At 46.7% G+C, this 22,462-nt stretch overlaps 1 protein-coding gene across 6 annotated transcripts in view; it reads right to left on the reverse strand.

Annotated features, from left to right (window-relative positions):
• Nucleotides 1-22,462, reverse strand: part of nras (NRAS proto-oncogene, GTPase) — a 128,263-nt gene that overhangs the window by 95,120 nt on the left and 10,681 nt on the right. For all 6 annotated transcript variants that reach the window (XR_015081731.1, XR_015081730.1, XM_086011588.1 and 3 more), the window contains exons 2-3: nucleotides 10,204-10,338; nucleotides 6,299-6,477 (exon numbers count right to left, since the gene is read on the reverse strand). Coding sequence is in view for 4 of the 6 variants with exons in the window: in XM_086011588.1 (XP_085867714.1) it covers nucleotides 6,299-6,477; nucleotides 10,204-10,314 (290 nt within the window). In the remaining 2 variants the exon portion in view is untranslated. The remainder of the gene's footprint in view (nucleotides 1-6,298; nucleotides 6,478-10,203; nucleotides 10,339-22,462) is intronic.

The following is a 22,462-nucleotide window of genomic DNA, read 5'->3' on the forward strand; positions in this document are numbered from 1 at the left end:
GAGGAGAAGGGGGGGGAGAGGAGAAGGGGGGGGAGAGGAGCAAGGGGGGGGAGAGGAGAAGGGGGGGGGAGAGGAGAAGGGGGGGGGAGAGGAGAAGGGGGGGGAGAGGAGAAGGGGGGGGAGAGGAGAAGGGGGGGGAGAGGAGAAGGGGGGGGAGAGGAGAAGGGGGGGGAGAGGAGAAGGGGGGGGAGAGGAGAAGGGGGGGGAGAGGAGAAGGGGGGGGAGAGGAGAAGGGGGGGGAGAGGAGAAGGGGGGGGAGAGGAGAAGGGGGGGGAGAGGAGAAGGGGGGGGAGAGGAGAAGGGGGGGGAGAGGAGAAGGGGGGGAGAGGAGAAGGGGGGGGAGAGGAGAAGGGGGGGGAGAGGAGAAGGGGGGGAGAGGAGAAGGGGGGGAGAGGAGAAGGGGGGGGGAGAGGAGAAGGGGGGGGAGAGGAGAAGGGGGGGGAGAGGAGAAGGGGGGGGAGAGGAGAAGGGGGGGGAGAGGAGAAGGGGGGGGAGAGGAGAAGGGGGGGGAGAGGAGAAGGGGGGGGAGAGGAGAAGGGGGGGGAGAGGAGAAGGGGGGGGAGAGGAGAAGGGGGGGGAGAGGAGAAGGGGGGGGAGAGGAGAAGGGGGGGGAGAGGAGAAGGGGGGGGAGAGGAGAAGGGGGGGGAGAGGAGAAGGGGGGGGAGAGGAGAAGGGGGGGGAGAGGAGAAGGGGGGGGAGAGGAGAAGGGGGGGGAGAGGAGAAGGGGGGGGAGAGGAGAAGGGGGGGGAGAGGAGAAGGGGGGGGAGAGGAGAAGGGGGGGGAGAGGAGAAGGGGGGGGAGAGGAGAAGGGGGGGGAGAGGAGAAGGGGGGGGAGAGGAGAAGGGGGGGGGAGAGGAGAAGGGGGGGGAGAGGAGAAGGGGGGGAGAGGAGAAGGGGGGGGAGAGGAGAAGGGGGGGGAGAGGAGAAGGGGGGGGAGAGGAGAAGGGGGGGGAGAGGAGAAGGGGGGGGAGAGGAGAAGGGGGGGGAGAGGAGAAGGGGGGGGAGAGGAGAAGGGGGGGGAGAGGAGAAGGGGGGGGAGAGGAGAAGGGGGGGGAGAGGAGAAGGGGGGGGAGAGGAGAAGGGGGGGGAGAGGAGAAGGGGGGGGAGAGGAGAAGGGGGGGGAGAGGAGAAGGGGGGGGAGAGGAGAAGGGGGGGGAGAGGAGAAGGGGGGGGAGAGGAGAAGGGGGGGGAGAGGAGAAGGGGGGGGAGAGGAGAAGGGGGGGGAGAGGAGAAGGGGGGGGAGAGGAGAAGGGGGGGGGAGAGGAGAAGGGGGGGGAGAGGAGAAGGGGGGGGAGAGGAGAAGGGGGGGGGAGAGGAGAAGGGGGGGGAGAGGAGAAGGGGGGGGAGAGGAGAAAGGGGGGGGAGAGGAGAAGGGGGGGGGGAGAGGAGAAGGGGGGGAGAGGAGAAGGGGGGGGGAGAGGAGAAGGGGGGGGAGAGGAGAAGGGGGGGAGAGGAGAAGGGGGGGGAGAGGAGAAGGGGGGGGAGAGGAGAAGGGGGGGGAGAGGAGAAGGGGGGGGAGAGGAGAAGGGGGGGGAGAGGAGAAGGGGGGGGAGAGGAGAAGGGGGGGGAGAGGAGAAGGGGGGGAGAGGAGAAGGGGGGGGAGAGGAGAAGGGGGGGGAGAGGAGAAGGGGGGGGAGAGGAGAAGGGGGGGGAGAGGAGAAGGGGGGGGAGAGGAGAAGGGGGGGGGAGAGGAGAAGGGGGGGAGAGGAGAAGGGGGGGGAGAGGAGAAGGGGGGGGAGAGGAGAAGGGGGGGAGAGGAGAAGGGGGGGAGGAGGGGGAGAGGAGAAGGGGGGGGAGAGGAGAAGGGGGGGAGAGGAGAAGGGGGGGGAGAGGAGAAGGGGGGGGAGAGGAGAAGGGGGGGGAGAGGAGAAGGGGGGGAGAGGAGAAGGGGGGGAGAGGAGAAGGGGGGGAGAGGAGAAGGGGGGGAGGAGAAGGGGGGGAGGAGAAGGGGGGGAGGAGAAGGGGGGAGGAGAAGGGGGGGAGGAGAAGGGGGGAGGAGAAGGGGGGAGGAGAAGGGGGGAGGAGAAGGGGGGAGGAGAAGGGGGAGGAGAAGGGGGGAGGAGAAGGGGGGAGGAGAAGGGGGGAGGAGAAGGGGGGGAGGAAGGGGGGGAGGAGAAGGGGGGGGGAGAAGGGGGGGGGAGAAGGGGGGGAGGAGAAGGGGGGAGGAGAAGGGGGGAGGAGAAGGGGGGAGGAGAAGGGGGGGAGGAGAAGGGGGGAGGAGAAGGGGGGAGGAGAAGGGGGGAGGAGAAGGGGGGGGAGGAGAAGGGGGGGAGGAGAAGGGGGGGAGGAGAAGGGGGGGGAGGAGGAGAAGGGGGGGAGGAGAAGGGGGGGAGGAGAAGGGGGGGGGAGGAGAAGGGGGGGAGGAGAAGGGGGGAGGAGAAGGGGGGGAGGAGAAGGGGGGGAGGAGAAGGGGGGGGAGGAGAAGGGGGGGGAGGAGAAGGGGGGGGAGGAGAAGGGGGGGAGGAGAAGGGGGGGAGGAGAAGGGGAGGGAGGAGAAGGGGAGGGAGGAGAAGGGGAGGGAGGAGAAGGGGGGGAGGGAGGATGGAGGGAAAACAAGCTTTTATTAGAGGCAATCATGTTCTTTTCCTCTATTTGGACAAAGTTGCAACACCCTGGCCACACTTTTCGGCGCGACTGCACAGACATACCCTGAGGCTTTTAATAAAAGACACACAGTAGGACTGGCACAGTCAGCACCACCTTACACATTTAGCTGGTTTCAACTGACTACATGGTTAAATCCCAAGGTGTTGCCTTTCTCAGAACAAGTACATTACCTATCCCTACCAGGCTGAATATAGAAAGTTCATAGGGAAAGTGATAAAGGAAATAAGAGGGGCAAAGAGATAGTATGCAAATAGATTGGCAGCTAACATAAAAGGGAATCCAAAAGTCTTCTATAGGCATATAAATAGTAAACGGGTAGTAAGAGGTGGTGTGGGTTCAATTAGGGACCAAAATGGAGACCTACGCATGGAAACAGAGGGCATGGCTGAGGTACTAAATGAGTACTTTGCATTTGTCTTTCCCAAGGAAGATGCTGCCGAGGTCATTGTGGAAAAGGAGGTAATTAAGATATTGCATGGGATAAAAATTGATAAAGGAGATACTAGGAAGGCTGGCTGTACTTAAAGTAGATAAGTCACCAGAACCAGATGGGATGGATCCTAGGATGCTGAGGGAAGTAAAGGTGGAAATTGCTGAGTTACTGGCCATAATCTTCCAATCCTCCTTGGATACAGGGGTGGTGCCAGAGGATTAGAGAATTGCAAATGTTACACCCTTGTTCAAAAAGGGTGCAAGAATAAACCCAGCAACTACAGGCCAGTCAGTTTAACTTCGGTAGTGGGGAAGTTTTTAGAAACGATAATCAGGGACAAAGTTAACAGTCACTTGGACAAGTGTGGATTAATTAAGGAAAGCCAGCACAGATTTGTTAAAGGCAAATCGTGTTTAACTAACTTGATCGAGTTTTTTGATGAGGTAACAGAGAGGGTTGATGAGGGCAATGCGGTTGATGTTGTGTACATGGACCTCCAAAAGGCATTTGATAAAGTGCCACATAATAGGCCATGGAATAAAAAGGGACAGTGGCAGCATATATGCGAAATTGGCTAAGTGACAGGAAACAGAGAGTTGTGGTGAATGGTTGTTTATCGGACTGGAGGAAGGTACACAGTGGTGTTCCCCAGGGGCCGGTACTAGGACCACTGCTTTTCTTGATATATATTAACGACTTAGACTTGGGTGTACAGGGCACAATTTCAAAATTTGAAGATGACAAAACTTGGAAGTATAGTGAAAAGGATAGTGATAGACTTCAAGAGGACATAGACAGGCTGGTGGAATGGGCGGACACGTGGTCGATGAAATTTAACGCAGAAAAGTGCAAAGTGATACATTTTGGTAGGAAGAACGAGGAGAGGCAATGTAAACTAAAGGGTACAATCCTAAAGTGGGTGCATGAACAGAGAGACCTGAGGGTAAATGTGCACAAATTGCTGAAGGTGGCAGGGCAGGTTGAGAAAGCGGTTAAAAAAGCATACGGGATCCTGGGCTTCATAAATATAAGCAGAGTACAAAAGCAAGGAAGTTATGATGAACCTTTATAAAACACTGGTTCGGCCTCGTATGGAGTATTGGGTCCAATTCTGGGCACTAATTTAGGATGGATGTGAAGGCCTTAGAGAGGGTGCAGGAAATATTTACAAGAATGGTTCCAGGGATGAGGGACTTCAATTACATGGATAGACTGGAGAAGCTGGGGTTGTTCTCCTTTAAGTAGAGAAGGTCGAGAGGAGATTTGATAAAGGTGTTCAAAATCATGAGGGGTCTGGACAGAGTAGTTAGAGAGAAACTGTTCCCACTGGCGGAAGGGTCGAGAACCAGAGGACACAGATTTATGGTGATTGGCAGAAGAACCAAAAGCGACGTGAAGTAAAACTTTTCCACGCAGCGAGTGGTTAGGATCTAGAATGCACTGCCTATAAGGGTGGTGGAAGCAGATTCAATTGTGGCTTTCAAAAGGGAATTGGCCAAGTACCTGAAGGAACATTTTTTGCAGGGAAAGGCAGGGGGAGTGGGACTAGCTGAAGTGCTCTTGCAGAGAGCCAGTATGGGCTCGACAGGCCAATTGGCCTCCTTCTGTGCTGTAACCATTCTATTCTATGATTGGTGGTGCTGGGTGTAAAGAAGTCTACCCCCTTGTCCTCTCACCTAAAGGAAGATGGACAGGGTCCAGCAGGGAGAAAGATACCAGATCAATCATACTCAATTTTAGTCAGGTTCAGCTTGGGATTTCTTGCATTAAAATTTTTTAATCAGAACATTTATAGAGAAGCTACAACATAGAAAAAGCCATTTGGCCCAAGCAGACCATGTCAGCATTTACTCCCTATACAAGAAACTGTCCTAATCACATTTACCCACCCTGTTCTGATATCCCTTCATCACCTATCTAATTTAATCTTGAATGTTGTCTTAAGTTTCTGCCTCAATCACTAACCCTGGAAGTAAATTCCACTGCCTAAACGCCCTGTAAATAAGTTTCTCTTGCTCTCGGTTGTAAATCTCATTTAATCTTGTATTCTAGACCCCTCAACTACTCAAGAACAGTCTGCTTCTAGCTACCTTTAATGTTCCAATGAAAAAGCCTCCTTTTTTTCCCCCCAAGTCTATCTTTGTATTTCATCAAACTGGACACCATCCTAATTGTACCTTCTCCAAAGCCTCAATAGCCTTCCTATAGTGTTAAGTCCAATATGACACAGTCCTCAAACTGAGGTCTTAAGGTATTATATAGGCTTATCGTTACTTTTTGGATTTCAAATTCCAGACCTTGTGAAAACATTTGGTATTTCATCTTTTTTTTTATAAAACAGCTTTATCAACCTGAGGTACTGCATTTAATGTCCTGTGAACCTGTATCCCCCAAATCCCTCTGCTCGTCCACAGCACCAACCCTACTTCCAATCAGAGCAGAATTACTGCGGTTTTACTTAACCAAATTCTATCACCTGGCTTTCTGGCAATGAATTCCCTCTGCCACTTTTTAGCCCATTCCCTCATCATATCAGTATTCCTTTGCAGTTTGCATTGGTCTTCTAAAGAGTTAACTATTAGATTTTTATTTTATCACATGCATCCAGGCCTAGATCCAAATCATTGATATACACAACAAACAGAATGGCCCCAGAATTGAACCCTTTGAGAAAGCACTACCTACTTCCAACCACTCTGGAAAAACTGCCCTTAACTCCTACTCTCTGCTTTTCCCTTCCAACTAAATTGTGTTCCAGTTTGTTATCTCCCCCCTAATTCCTTACCCCCCTAATCTTCTCTAATAATCTACCATGTGGTACCTTGTCAAAGGCTTTCCTAAAGTCCAGGTACACTACTTCCACTGCACTTGCCCATCTACCATGTCTAGCACCTCCTTACATCCACACTCAATAGAATTTGAAGGGCCGTGGCAATTTCCTAACCTCAATTCCCTTAGGATCCTAGGATGTGTCCCATTGGGCTCTGGCACTTTACCTTTCTTTAGCCTAACTAGCTTATCTAAAATGTTTCTTTTCTCCAATATAATACTGCTCATCTCACTCTAAAATCAAGGGCTCATGAGAAGAGGTGGGTTTTCAGATATAAACGTTTGTCTCTAGCATCTGAATTTGATGGGTCATGGAGAGACAGCTAGTAATCTAAAACTGAAGCAAATTCACTTGTCCCTGGCCTTTTAGAAAGGAATAAAAAGCAGCAGCAATGGAGAGAGAGAGAGAGAGAGAGACACTAAACCCACCTGTACAAGTGAACATCTGCAAACGATTTAATATTGTTTATGGCAAATACACAGAGGAACCCCTCTCCTGTCCTCATGTACTGATCCCTCATAGCGCTATACTCTTCTTGACCTGCTGTGTCCAGAATGTCTAATAAACATGTTTCACCGTCAATCACTACCTGCTTCCTATAGGAGTCCTGAGGGGGGAAACAGAACACAAATTTACTTTAATAAATACTGATGTTTACAGAATTACATTTATTTCAGGAGTCATCTTACACCAATAATAAAAGTTTAACTGTATAATTTGAGAATCAAAATGTATATGTATTTAATCCTGCCTTAGGTGCCAGTGTTACATTCTGGACTTTTGTGATGGAGTGATAAACAAAGACAACTCAATATAGATGGGTTAGGGCTAGGAACGACAGAATGATGCAGAATAGGCAGACAGGGTACAAAAAAATAAGCATGTGTAATCCTTTAAAGCTCTTCTGTCTCTTGTGGGCACAGTTCCAAGCAATGACAATGTCTAGGGGAAAGATCCACCAACAAGAGAACAGTGGGTGAAGCTTCCCCGCTAGTATTTGGTGGAAATCCGGTCTTGGCATTACAGGAAACTTTGTGTTATCCGGAGGCTAAGCGTCCGGCAAGCTCGAGCCACCGGCAAAAATCAGGAGCCGTTTTGGTTTTTTCTCTTCTCATGGCTTTTTTTTCCCCCCAGTCAGGCTCTGGAAAGTCTCTCTGAAGCTGTTGCTAAGCTACAGAGACGCTTCCAAGGTACGGGCCGACTGTTTAGAAGCTGTTGCTAAGCAACAGTGTTTGTTGTCAGATACGGAGATGAAAAGCTCCGTATGCTTCAACATTAATGCTGGTGTGTCCGGCAGTTTTGAGGGAACGGCAACAGCTCGGTCCCGTCGGTGCCGGATAGCACAAAGTTTCTTGTACATGGAAGTTTGGCTTATGCAAACTGGTTCATAGAAGCATTGTGGACTGTTTCCGAAGCCATTTCATTACAAGTCCAACCAGGAAATATATAGTACTAGACCTGGTCCTGGCTAGTGAACCAGGTCAAGCAAGCTACTGGAAGGTAGGAGAACAGTTAAGGGCCAACAATCACAGCATTAGGTTTACAGTCAGATAGACAAGTGAAAAATAAGAATCTGAGATGGAAACAAGCAAATGAAATGGGACCTAGCTCAGATTAACTGTACAGAAAAACTGGCAGATAAAACAGTAGACTTATATTCAAGATGGATAGAGTGCAGACTACAACAGATTCTTACAAGGAGTAAAAGGAGTTGCTTCTGTGCATACAAAGGAAGCTGCAGGAAAAGTGAAGAAAACACTCTTAAAATGGAAACTGTTTTGAAAGAGCTCATGGGAGTCAAAGTTAATAAGTCATCAGGCCCGGATGGTCTACACTTCAGTTATGAAACGGCAGAAGCACTAAGCACAGTTTTCCCAAATTCTTTGGAAACAGGAATACCAAGAACTGGAGGGTGGTGAATGTTACACACCTGTTCAAAAAGGGGAAAGAGAAGTCAGGAAATTACAGACCAATCAACCTGTCAGTATAAGGAAAATTCCTATAGACTATAAGGGACAACAGTTAACACCTAGAAAGATATGGGATAATCAGGGACAGTTAATGCAGATGGCCTACCCTTTATCCTGAGGCTGTGGCCCCTGGTTCTAGACTCCCCAGCCAAGGGAAACATTCTCCCGGCATCCACCCCATCAAGCCCTGTAATAATTTTGTATGCTTCAATGAGATCCCCTCTCATTCTTCGGAATTCAAGAGAATACAGGCCTAGTTTACTCGATCTCTTCTCATACGACAGTCCCGCCATCCCAGGAATCAATCTCGTGAACCTTTGTTGCACTCCCTCCATGGCAAGTATATCCTTCCTTAGGTAGAGACCAAAATTGTACACAGTACTCCAGGTGTGGTCTCACCAAGGCCCTATATAATTGGAGTAAGACTTCTTTACTCCTGTACTCAAATCCTCTTGTAATGAAGGCCAGCATACCATTTGCCTTCCTAATGCTCTTGCTGCACCTGCACATTCACTTTCAGTGACTCATGTACAAGGACACCCAGGTCCCTTTCAGCATCTGCATTCCCCAATCTTTCATCATTTAGGAAATACTCTGCCTTTCTGTTTTTTCTACCAGTGGTTAACTTCACATTTATCCACATTATATTCCATCTGCTATGTTCTCGCCCACTCAGAACCTGTCGAGATCCCCTTGAAGCCTCTTCACAACTGACTGACACCTAGCTTTGTATTATCAGCAAATTTGGAAATGTTACATTTAGTCCCCTCACCCAAATCATTGATACAGATTGCGAATAGCTGGGGTCCAAGCACCGATCATTGTGGTACCCAGTCACTAGTCACAGCCTGCCATCCTGAAAAAGACCCGTTTATCCCTACTCTTTGTTTTCTGTCTGTTAACCAATTCTCAATCCATGCTAGTATATTAACCCATTAATTCCATGTGCCCTAATTTTGTTCACCAACCTCTTGTGTGGGACCTTATTGAAGGCCTTCTGAAAATCCAAATACACATCTACTGGTTCCCCATTGTCTGCTTCACTAGTTACTACCTCAAAGAACTCCAATAGGTTTGTTAAACAGGATTTCCCTTTCATAAATCCATGTTGACACTGCCCAATCTTATTAGTTTCTAAGTGCCCAGTTATTGCATCCTTTATAATAGATTCCAGCATTTTCCCAACTACTGATGAGGCTAACAGGTCTGTAGTTCCCCGTTTTCTCTCTCTCCTTTCTTAAATAGCGGGGTTACATTCGCTATCCTCCAATCTGCAGGGACCGCTCCAGAATCTATAGAATTTTGGAAGATGACAACCAATGCGCCACTATCCCAATGGCCACCTCTTTCAAAACCCTAGGTTGTAGGTCATCCGATCCTTGGGATTTATCGACTTTTAGTCCCATTAATTTTGCTAGTACTGTTTTTTTTTTACTAATAATTTCTTTAAGCTCTTCATTCTCACCACACCCTTGGTTTTCTCATATTTCTGGGAGGTTTTGTGTCTTCCTCCGTGAAAACAGAAACAAAGTATTTATTTAATTTCTCTGCCATTTCCTTATTCCCCATTATAAATTCTCCCATCTGACTGTAAAGGACCCACATTTACCTTTGCGAGTCTTTTCCTTTTCATATACCTATAGAAGCTTTTACAATCCGTTTTTATATTTCGCTAGTTTGTGCTTATATTCCATTTTCCCTTTCTATCAATTTCTTGGCCCCCCTTTGCTGATTTCTAAAAAGATCCCAATCCTCAGACTGACCGCTTTTTCTGGCAACTTTATAAGCTTCCTCCTTTGATTTAATTTCTTTTGTTAGCCATGGTTGGATCACTTTTCCTTTTGGGTTTTAATGACGTTGGTTGAGGTATGAATATTGGCCAGGTCACCCAGGGAGAGCTCCCTTGCTCCTCTCCGAAATAGTATGATGGGATCCTTTACATCCACCCGAGGGAAGATGGGGCCTCAATTTAACGTCTCATCCGAAAGACAGCACCCATGACAGTGCCGCACTCCCTCAGTACTGTACAAGTGTCAGCTTAGATTATGTGCTCTAGTCTCTGGAGTGGGGCTTGAACCCACAACCTTCTGACTCAGAGGCAAGAGTGATACCATAGAGCCAAAGCTGATGCATGAATTGGCCACAGTTGGAGTAGTGGATGTTATCGGTATCAATAACAGAGCGAATACTGGAGTTTTGGAATAGTGCAACGCTGTTTTTGAAAGACTTGAGAAACTAGGATTTTTTTTGACTACAACAAAGAATACAGTATCATTTCAAACTTAAACATGAATAAAAATCTGCCTAAATTACTTTAAGAACCTACCCACCCTCCCCGCACTCTCAGGACTGAGCCCACTTACCTCAATTGTTGGATCGTATTCATCCACAAAGTGGTTCTGAATCAACTGGATAGTTAAGGCACTCTTTCCCACACCACCAGCTCCTACCACTACCAGTTTGTATTCCGTCATTTCCTGCTTCCCTCAGCGGCCAATCTGAAAGTGGAAAAAGGAAGGTGGGAATATTAGGCAGAGTTATCAGTAGGGTTTCAGTAAACGGTAAGGGCGGACTTGTGAAATTTTCCTGTGAGGTCCACTGGAACTGGGACCAACACCTGGCAGAGCAATTACTAATTTTGTGTCACAAACTTGGGCTGTGTCTGGGGAGTACCTTGAGCTACGTAATATTATGAAGTGTTGCTGGTGACAGGCCTGCTACTATGGGTGATAATGCCGAGAGAAATTTGTGGTGAGGAATTAAGAGCACGAAAGCACTGAGCTATAATGGTTTAAGCAAATCTTTTTCTTGCAGTACATTGATTAAGCCAAATGCAGTTACGTTTTATTAAGAGGTCAGCCAATTGTGATTTCTACAGCCACAAGTAGAGTTTTAAGTCACTTTTTAAATAATAGGCCAGGAAGTATTGTGACGGGTCGAATTATGCTCTTTGGCACAGCCTGGCCGAATGCAATCCATCCAAATGCGTATTTTCTCATGCATGGTCAAACAGCAATGAAAATTACCCATGAATAAACAACAACTTGTATTTATATAGCACCTTTAACATAGTAAAACATCCCAAGGCACTTCACAGGAATAAAACTTTTAAAACAAGTTCCTTATAAACTCTGCATATTTTAATCTCATTGTCACGTCTTCAGTACGTACTCCCGAAACTGAAAGAAAATTAATGACAGGCAGCTCTGATGCTATATTTATCACAGTATACCGCTCACTGACACCATACGCTAGAAAATGGCCACTTTTAACACGGTAAGAATTATTTCCGAATAAAAAACAAGTATAACACTGGGTAGTTGTACAGCAAACCAGAAAGGGATTTCCCTAAACACTGCCCTTAACCACATACAGATTTTGAACGGAAAAAACTGACAGCGAGGAAAGTCCAACTATTTGTTTTCCCATTTACAGCTATTTGTATTTCACACTAGAGGCTATCTGGGTGCTGTATATGTGCACATGTACTGCATTTAGTACAGTGAATACAAGACAGGGAATTTTCAACTGATCTACTGCTAAAAACAGAAGTCAAAGTTTAATTTATTTAACAGCGGTCAGCAACTCCCAAGCGGTGTGGTTACCAGACCAAAGCAAATAGCAGTGGCTGTTGGAGAAGGGGAGAAAGGAAAAGTGGTTGGAATTTACCTCGGAATACCTTGCTCAAAACACATATGGAGCATCACAGATTAGTGGGAGTCAAGAGAGTCAGCTGAGGTTTTTAAGTTTTAAATAAATTTAGCCATATTGGTGACCAAAATGATGACTGAGTAATTCATTAGTCGCACAATCTTATAAACTTAAGCCTTTGTCACAAGTTCACAACATCACAGATTTACTGTGTCATACTGTGTTAATTCCATACAGCATCAGAAAGGCATTTTGAAAATAAAATGCCAGACTGGATCACAATGGTATGAAAGATGACTTAAAAAGAACACTTTTATGATTATGCACCCCTTCAAGTTAATTTATGAGGTCACCAGAACCACTCAACTGAGTTACTGGCTTATAATTTACTTTTGCGGTTTCAGTTATCCTGTGTACACAGAGCACCTAGAAAGACATTTACTGTTGAGATGAGCATGTGTGGATAGCACATCAGTAACTAAAACACATCAAACACAGAGCCTTTACCATTCAATATCCACAAGCATTTTCTTTAGATTGAATTGTACGGCACAGTTTGGTATCCTGCACAGAGCACTCATGAGAAAATGGTTGGGCCATTTGTTGGATTTTAAAAACTGACTAAAAGGGAACACCAAAGGTGATGTGTTAAAAATAAAAATACATGTCCATTTAGAACTGGCAAAGTACCAGCCTGGATCCTATTCCCTACCCAAGATCCTCCTCCCCAACACAGCCCTATAGAAGGAAGAAAATGGCGATATAAAAAGATGGTTATACATCTCCTTCTCAGGCATCACAAGAAGTGTGACTCGCTCAGAAAAGACAGGCTAACCCCTTTGCACTCGATTCCAATGAAATTCCCCTGAATGACCACCGTAGTTCTCTAAACTGGCCTGCCATTAGATTAATGCATGCTTCTGTAAATGCCAAGCAAACACTATAAATAACTGCACCAATATGCAAACCAACACATGAACTTTTCTTCTAATAAAAAAGGGAAACAAAACAGGTGTATTCAGAGGGCAGATCAGACCATCCAGCAACTAGTCCAATTTCCCATAACATGATCACTGTTCAGAAGAGCAAATGGCAGATTATAAACCACTTGTCCCAAATCCAATGTCTGTCAAATGTACTCCACTAAACTCTAGCAGAAACTGGCAGAACCCCTAAGCTACGTAACCTATAACTTAAAGCTTCCCCAGAAACACATCACTACTGTCTACTTTACAGCCACCTCCATGTTATCAAAAAGCATAGCAACATCTAATGATCACCAGAAGGCAAAATTAGGAACGCGTGAACTGGAACCCAACCCTCCGACTCCACTTGTGGTAGACCACAAGGGCCAATGCAAAGCATAAACTCCACTCTTCCCTGATTGTCTGGGGGATGAGAGGCTTTCTATGGCATTCAAATGACACACTTCTGATCATTATCATCTGGAAGCACATCTCTCCCTCCTGCCCCTCACCCTGCCGTCTCCCCACCCAACAAACCAGACCAAACAAAATGGAAAACCATGGGATATGTACCTAAACGTGAAGAAATTCGCTTGAAGTGTAAGGGGGCTTAGCAGCAAAATGCCTCTATTAATAGACACTCATTTATATTCTTTCTGACCTCCAATGGTTTTTTAGTTATTGCTTTTGAATTATCACTTGCATTATGGTCTCTCCTGTCTACTCTCAGCAGACATAACTCCCGAGATCTCTATTTCTCTCCCGCCCCCCAGACACCAATTCCTGTTGAGACAGAAAAACTGGAGAAATTTCAATAACAACTTGCATTTATATTGCACCTTTACCTTAGTAAAATGTCCCAAGGCACTTCACAGGAAAAAATATCAAACAAAATTTGACGTAGAGCCACAAAAGGAGATATTAGGACAGGTTGGTCAAATTTAAGGAGCGTCTAAGAGGAGGCGGAGGCGCCTAGGGAGGGAATTCCAGAGCTTAGGGCCCAGGCAGCTGAAAGCACGGCTGCCAATGGTGGAGCGATTAAAATCGCGGATGCGCAAAAGCTCAAAATTGAAGGAGCACAGAAATCTCGGAAGGTTGTAGGGTGTTAGAGATAGGGAGGGGCGAGGCCATATTGGGATTTGAAAACAAGGATGAGAATTTTAAAATAACAGAAAATGCTGGAAATACTCAGCAGGCCAGGCAGCATCCGTGGAGAGAGAAACAGAATTAACGTTTCAGGTCTGGGACCCTTCATCAGAACTGGAAAAAGCTGGAGATGTAACAGATATTAAGCAGGTGCAGAGACCGGGGGGGGGGGGGGTGTTTAGGAGGGGAGGAAGGAATTGAAAGAACATGCTGTGAAAATGTTGCAAATGGGAATGGCAAAATCAGACGAGGTTACGGAGCTGGAAGTATGCAGTTTTAGTGATGGAGCGGATGTGTGATCGGAAGCTCACCTCGGGGTCAAATAGGACACGAAGGTGGCGAACAGTCTGGTTCACCCTCAGACAGCGACAGTGACCAGGGAGAGGGATGGAGTCAGTAGCTAGGGAACAGAATTTGTGGTGGGGACCGAAAACAATGGTCTTCCCAATATTTAGTTGGAGGAAATTTCTGCTCATCCAGGACTGGATTTCGGACAAGCAGCGGGACAATTCTACACAGTGGAAGGGTTGAGAGAGATGGCGATGAGGTAGAGCTGGGTGTCGTCAGCGTACATGCGAAACCTGACAGTGTTTCTGGATAACGTTGCCAAGGGGCAGCATGTAGTAACCCCCCAGTGCCATCAGCTATCAACTCTGTCCTCGAAACAGATTTCAGAGAAGCTTGTAAATGGAGTTAGTAAAAAATGTTAGTGGAGCCCAGGTAGCAAGTCTGAGTAGGCAACTACTGATGATGGCACAGGCCACAGAGCTGTTGTTTTACGACATGAAGAGTCATAAAGCCCATTATAGCTATCTTTGTTGATGGTAATCCAGCTTCCTTGTGTAGTCAGACTCTGAATAAATTCCCCTGATGCCATCAGCAGCGTTTTCCCTTCCCCTCTCCTAATTCACGCGGGAGTACAGCTCCACAGGTTTGGTCCCTCTCTTGTAATTAGCCAACTGGTCATTCTTCATGTGTGAGCCTAGACAGTGAGTTTTGGCAGGTTAGTCAACCATCAGGGTCATCACAGCGGAGCCTGATCCTGTCCTTACCACACACTTTCCAGCAAGGATTCCCGGAAAGTGGAAGCAGTAGCCGAATTTTCCCCTACTGGCCAAGAGGTGCCGAGTCCAAATGTAGTGGCTGGACATAAATGGGCTAACTCGACACAGACTGGGCGGGAGCTGTATCTGGGGCCTGCTGCCCTGCTACAATACCTGCTGCCTTTTCCAACTAAGGCAATGGAGCACTGTACTTCTGTTAAAGAAACTATTAAAAAAAAACAGAAGTTAATTGTATTTCTTTAAAATATATATTTTTTAAAAACAGGACTGATTGTCAAGACTTCATCTGTTCGCTGGCATTGCCAACAGGGTACAAAACTGCAGCATCAACACCTTGGGCATTACAACACGCCAAATTTGCTTCAAGTGGTTTGGATGGGCAAGTGTCTCCCAGTATTCAGTGACATGCCCCAGCAGCACACTAAACCACATTCTCCTCCCTCCAAGCCTACCTATTCCAGTTAGGGAAATCAGCTACCCACTACAGAAAAAAAAAATCAAGGAACAACATCCCTTTAGATTGCTTCGCCACGTTACAACCCCAGAAGTATCCTCCTCGTGACCACTTAAAAGGGTCTCCCTGTCCCGAAGCATCAGTTCATTTTGACCCGACACATTTCCTGAAAAAGACAATGGCCCAGAACTTCAGGTCTCCACGGGTGAGTACGCACGGGGTACTCACCCGTAGGCCCAATGGAAGTGCCGGTTTCCTGCACGCACTGCGCATGCGCGGGAAACCGGCACTTCCGTTCCCCTGAAAGAAGGGGTTCAGAGTTCAAACGCGTGCACCGGAGAGGCTGCGCGTGCGCATCGAACTTACGGTTTTTTTTTTGCAGGTTTTCCCGGGAGGGTAAGTCTCCAGGAGTTACACATATAAAAATCAGGCGCAAGGCCTGCTTTTTACAAGGTAAGTGGTGAATTAATTAAAATTAAAACATTTTTTCCACAGGTTTATTATTTTTTATAAATACTTTAAAGCAAGGTAAGTTTATTTTTAGCCCCATTAGAAAATAAAATTATTTTTTTCAAAAATTTAAATTGTTTAAAATAGTTATTCATGTAATTTATAGTTTATTTTAAAAATGTGATTTAAAAAAAAAAATTATTTGAAGATTTAGTGATGTTTTGGGGCCCGTAGTATTTATAAGGATGAATGGACATTCCCTGCTCAGATTGGCTCTCCATGGCCCGCTTCAAACTAACTGCGCCCCTGGGATACGCAAGCACTGCGCGTCGGCAGTTGGAGCAGGCCCCGGATCGGAATTCCACAGGGCCCACAGCTCAACGGCTGGCGCGCAAGGTAAGTGCAGGTCGGGGGCTTGCACCCGCGGGAAGCCCCCGACCCGAATTTCTGGGCCATTAATATAGCAACTACTTGCACTTCTGCAAGAGCTACGTGACTGCCAAATGAGAGCATAATGTGTGGAGGAAACTTCGGAGAAGGGTAAATACAACCCTACAAGGCAAGTAGGTAATCCTTCTTTCTTCTACAGATCACATCCTATGGGAGACTGACCAAGTAGTGAGGAGGAGGGATAAAGACTCCAGTCATTCTGACTGATCTGCCAAATTAATCATCTTCCAGGTCAGCCAAATCCAAGTAATATTTAGTGAAGGTATGCAAGTTACTCCATGTAACTGCCTTCCATAGGTTACATATGGATAGCTGTTTCAAGGGTGCCTGGTAAGCAGCCGTGGAATTGGCGAAACAACCTCAGTAATCCTGTGGGTTCCCTGGTGACTGAATATAAAATACAAATCAAGTGAAACACGAACATTAAGAAATACATGAGATAGGACAGCTAGCATCGATTCGTTAAAGGCAAAATGTGTTTGGCAAATTTAAGTTTTTTTGAAGTCACTGATGGATAAAGGAAATGAAGCAGATTTGGTGCCTATGGATTTTCAAACGGCATTTGATAAGATACCTCAACTATTCAGGTGCATTCTATAAATAGCAGCATAGAATGTATGTTAACGGACAGGAAACAAAGAATTAGAGTTAATGGATGCAGCACGAATTGGGGAAGGGTTAAAGGTGGTGTACCCAAGGGTTAGCACTAGAACATCATTTGCTGACAACACATAAGTAGGGGGTTTGGCAAATAATGAAGCAGGCTGTAAAAGGCTTCAGGACATGGACAGGTTGGTGGTAGCAGATGCAATTTAATGTGAAAGGGTGAGGGAATTCATTTGGGGAACAAACACAAGGAATGGCAGCATAAACAGCAGAAAGATGCTGAAGAGTGTGGATGAACAGAGACCTGTAAGCAGTCAATTCCCTGAAATTGAGAGTATATAGGTAGATAAAGCCATTAAAAAAGGGTCAATAGTGCTCTGGGATTTATAAATAGGGGCATGAAGTACAAAAATAGAGAGATAATGATATATTTGTACAATGCAATATCAGCGTGCTTACAGTGTTGATGCAGCAGGATGATACCAGAGAAGAAAAATGAAAGATATGAGGAAAGATTTGACAAAACTGGGATTATTTGCACTGGGTCAGAGAAGGCTATGAGAAGATTTATTAGAATTTTTTTTTAAGTTATGAAAGGTTTGATCGGGTGAATAAAGACAGACAATTTCCTCTGGTGGCGTGTGTCAGAAGAGGGGACGACAATTTGAAATTGTCATTAAGAGCGAGGAAAGGAGAAATTTCTTTGTGCAGAGAGTTGATGGAGCACAGAATGCTTCCACAGGGAGTAGTTGAGGCAGAGGCCACGGCATCTTTTAAAGGATGAGTGGACAAATATTTGAAGCAGAGAAAGTTACAGGGCCACAAAGCGAGACCAAAGCAGTGGAATTCTGGATTGGCTGAGCAAAGAGCTAGCACAGGCTCGACAGGCTGAATGGCCTCCTGCTGTACTGTAAACTTGTGTCAAATTTCTTGGCAACCTGTAACTTGGTGACGAGCCTACCAAGAAACTTAGAGGACAGAGAGATTTGGTCTACAGAGTAAGACACATTCCCTTTGGCGTCTACTGCAATTTATGAAGGATAAAATGGATCAGAAGTTCTTGACAAGGAAACAAGTTTTTTTCTTAAATACCACTATTGTCATACAACTTGTCCAGAGGCATAATAACTTGCTCTGTATCAAAGTTTGAAAATGTCAGAGAGGACGTTCATTTTAAATGGGTTAACAACTTTGCTAAAATAGCACACACAAGAATTTGACTAGCTTTAGCTCTGGATGAGACTTCTCATAGTTGAAGCAGCAGCCAAGCTCCTGTAACTTAGAAACATAGAATATATGAGCAAGAGTAGGCCATTCGGCCCCTCGAGCCTGCTCCGCCATATAATGCGATCATGGCTGATCATCCAAACTCAGTACCCTGCCCCTGCCTTCTCCCCATATCCCTTGATCCCTTTAGCCTTAAGAAATATATCTAACTCCCTCTTGAATATATTCAATGAATTGGCCTCTACTGCCTTCTGTGGTAGACCTTCTGTGGTAGAGAATTCCACAGGTTCACCACTCTCTGGGTGAAGAAATTCCTCCTCATCTCTGTCCTAAATGGCTTACCCCTTATCCTTAGACTGTGACCCCTGGTTCTGGACTCCCCGACCATCGGGAACATCCTTCCTGCATCTAGTCTGTCTAGTCCCGTTAGAATTTTATAACTTTCAATGAGATCCCCTCTCATTCTTCTAAACTCGAGTGAGTACAAGCCCAAGCGACACAATCTCTCCTCATACATCATTCCTGCCATCCCAGGTATCAGTCTGGTGAATCTTCACTGCACTCCATGGCAAGAACATCCCTCCTCAGATAAGGCGACCAAAACTGCACACAATACTCAAGGTGTGGTCTCACCAAGGCCCTGTACAACTGCAGCAAGACATCCTTGTTCCTGTACTCAAACCCTCTCGCTACAAAGGCCAACATACCATTTGCCTGCTTAACCGCCTGCTGCACCTGCATGCTTACCTTCAGCGACTGGTGCACAAGGACACCCAGGTCTCGTTGCACTTCCCCTTCTCCCAATCTATTGCCGTTCAGATAATAATCTGCCTTCCTGTTTTTGCCACCAAAGTGTATAACCTTGCATTTATCCACATTGTACTGCATCTGCCCAATCACCCAACCTGTCCAAATCATACTGGAGTTTCTCGGCATCCTCCTCACAGCACATACGCCCACCCAGCTTTGTGTCGTCTGCAAACTTGGAGATATTACATCTAGTTCCCTCGTCTAGATCATTAATATATATTGTGAATAGCTGGGGTCCTGGGACCGATCCCTGCGGTACCCCACTAGTCACTGCCTGCCACTCGGAAAAAGACCCGTTTATTCCAACTCTTTGCTTCCTGTCTGCCAACCAGTTCTCTATCCAAGTCAGTACCTTGCCCCCAATCCCATGTGTCTTAACTTTACACGCTAATCTCTTATGTGGGACCTTATCAAAAGCCTTCTGAAAGTCCAAATACACCACATCCACTGGTTCTCCCTTATCTATTCTACCAGTTACATCCTCAAAAAATTCCAGTAGATTAGTAACATGGTATGTACCTGCTAGATGACTGCCTGAGCCTTCACAAACCTAAAGTATGGATAGGTGCACCATATCCTGGATGGGTTGCGATGATGGATAGGGATTACATAAAAGCCATGGAGCGGAAGAAAGACCACCCAACATTGTCAGCTACAACCTTGAAAAGTAACCCCAAGATAGCTTCAATGACACTGGCAAATGCTGCTGTGAAAGGAGGCATTCTTTAGAAGTATTGTGGGCAGGCAGTCCCTTGGATTGAACATCGGAATAATTTACAGCAATGACACCAGCTTGAACCATTTCCTGTAAATGAATGTCTTCATCACTTGGAGACTGAGGATAAGTCAGTGTCCTGACTTTTTCCGAGACAAAATAACTCAAATTTTAAAAAAAAGTCCCCTCTCGGACCCGGATTAATCTATACGGTCACTAAAGGCTACAGCAGATTCAACCACGGTGTCTCAGTTGCTCAGACAACACCTAGAAACTGCAGGGGTTCAGCTCAAAAATCCTCTCTTCCATGGATGCAAAGTTTGTCAACTGACCATTCACCTGGGTACCTTCTGTATTGGAGGAACAGAATTACTGCTGAGGGAAAGAAGGGTATTGGAGGTGCCTGCAGGGCATCTGGGCAAGAACTGTGAGATCCAACAAGGGAGCGTCTAACCACCGCCCCATGACATTCAACGGCATTACCATCGCCAAATCCCCCATCAACATCCTGGGGGGGTCACCATAGACCAGAAACTTAACTGGACCAGCCACATAAATACTGTGGTTACAAGAGCAGGTCAGAGGCTGGGTATTCTGCAGCAAGTGTCTCACCTCCTGACTCCCCAAAGCCTTTCCACCATCTACAAGGCACAAGTCAGGAATGTGATGGAATACTCTCCACTTGTCTGGATTAGTGCAGCTCCAACAACACTCAAGAAGCTCGATACCATACAGGGCAAAGCAGCCCGCTTGATTGGCACCCCATCTATCACCTTAAACATTCACTCTCTCCACCACCAGCACACTGTGGCTGCAGTGTGTACCATCTACAAGATGCACTGCAGCAACTCGCCAAGGCTCCTTCGACAGCATCTCCCAAACCCGTGACCTCTACTGCCTAGAAAGACAAGGGCAACAGGCACATGGGAACACTATCATCTCCAAGTTCCCCTCCAAATCACATATCGCCGTTCCTTCATCGTCACTGGGTCAAAATCCTGGAACTCCCTTCCTAACAACACTATGAGAGTACCTTCACCACACGGACTGCAGCGGTTCAAGGCGGCAGCTCATCACCATCTTCTCAAGGGCAATCAGGGATGGGCAATAAAGGCTGGCCTTGCCAGGGACGCCTAACATCCCATGAACGAATAAAAAAAATGCCCTAGTCTAGGCAACAAACTCCATCATGGCATGCTGCCTGAAACTACAGCCAAACCAGAAAAAGGCTGTTGCTCCTGCCCATCTGTAGACTGGCAGCTTGGTGCCAGTACAGACATTTGCCAAAGGTTCTAAAAATGTTGTTTGCAGTCTTGGAACATTTCCTCCACTTGCCTGTCAGAGTCCTTTCCAATCAGATGTTGCAATGTGAGAGTTTTAAAAGGAGGTTCTCCCTTCACATGATTCCCCCCCCCCACAAAACATTTACATGGCACTATGCCAGACCACTCCAGCAGAGATCTGTAAAAGAACTAAATTTTAACCCTGCAGCTTTTTAAGTAAAGAGATGGATGTTTTTATTACTATGATCAATTAAAGTGTCCTACTGAAAGCACAACAGAATTTTGTTTAAAAAAAAACTCGATCACAAATATTAATCTTTTATGGTGTCAACGCTTCCCTAAAGCTCATCAGATCACAACACAAAGGAATTGATGTATGCTAAATGAGATCGAAAAGGATAAATGTTACTTATATATAAACTAATAAAACTATTTCCAAACCAGAACCATTAATGTAATATTGTATCAGATACCCAGTGGATCTTACACAAACACCACCACAATTAAGAAATGGTCAGAACAGCAGAGAGTCAAAAGAATGCACCTCAGTATTCATTCTATTCAATGGCTGCCCTAATGTCTTTATACAGTACAATGCAACATGCCATGGAACAGAGCCCTATAGTGTGCACCAAGGAGCAATTGGATGCAAGTTAACTCCCATGATCCATTACATTCTGAACTCTCATTCTCAGTCACACCACTGTGGGGAGCTGCCCAGAATAGGCCAGAGGATTCCCCACAGGGAGGGAGCAAAAATCCAAGAGTCCCTATACATCTCCTAGCAAGCAATTTCAGACCAGGACTGCCAGAGTTTTGAGAACAGGTTGTCCAAAGAAGGCATGTATATAGAGACCTTGGATAGGGAGCAAATACCTTTCAAAAGTGATTACACCTTCCCGATGCAGTTGGTAGTGACCAATTCACTACAACAGACTAGCTGTTTTACTTTGAAGATTTACAAGATTTATTATTTCCAAGAAAGTGTCCAGATAAAGTTTGCATTTAGCACAGAACAGTCAAATAAGACACAACAGATGATTTTAGATGAGTGTTTCTGGGTTAGTTAAGCAAAACAGCTGAGACCAGCTCCTTTCCCATCCTGCAACTCCTGCTAGGAGTGTGCATGCATGGATATCGGATAAGGACAGGACTGAACGTGGCTGTAATGCTTCTATCGACCAAATAGCGAAGACATCCTATCAAACCTCACACATGAATAACGACCACGAGGGAGGGTTATTAGCTGAAGCCCGAGCATGAATTCAGGCGCACACATCCATCGTCTGGTAGATCCCTCTCCCCAGGCCCATACCCCATCGCCCGATATATCCCTCTTCCCCAGGCTAGCAGACCCTCTCCCGGGATATCCGTCTCCCCAGGCTCGCAGCCCATCTCCCGGGATATCCGTCTCCCCAGGCTCGCAGCCCATCTCCCGGGATATCCGTCTCCCCAGGCTCGCATCCCATCTCCCGGGATATCCGTCTCCCCAGGCTCGCAGCCCGTCTCCCGGGATATCCGTCTCCCCAGGCTCGCAGCCCATCTCCCGGGATATCCGTCTCCCCAGGCTCGCAGCCCATCCCCCGGGATATCCGTCTCCCCAGGCTCACAGCCCATCCCCCGGGATATCCGTCTCCCCGTCTCCCCAGGCTCACAGCCCATCTCCCGGGATATCCGTCTCCCCAGGCTCACAGCCCATCTCCCGATATATATCCCTCTCCCCAGGCTCACAGCCCATCTCCCGGGATATCCGTCTCCCCAGGCTCACAGCCCATCTCCCGGGATATCCGTCTCCCCAAGC

This window comes from Somniosus microcephalus, chromosome 18 (genome assembly GCF_052327205.1).
Source record: "Somniosus microcephalus isolate GS21.2 chromosome 18, FLI_Smic_1.0, whole genome shotgun sequence".
NCBI classification, from domain to species: Eukaryota; Metazoa; Chordata; class Chondrichthyes; order Squaliformes; family Somniosidae; genus Somniosus; species Somniosus microcephalus.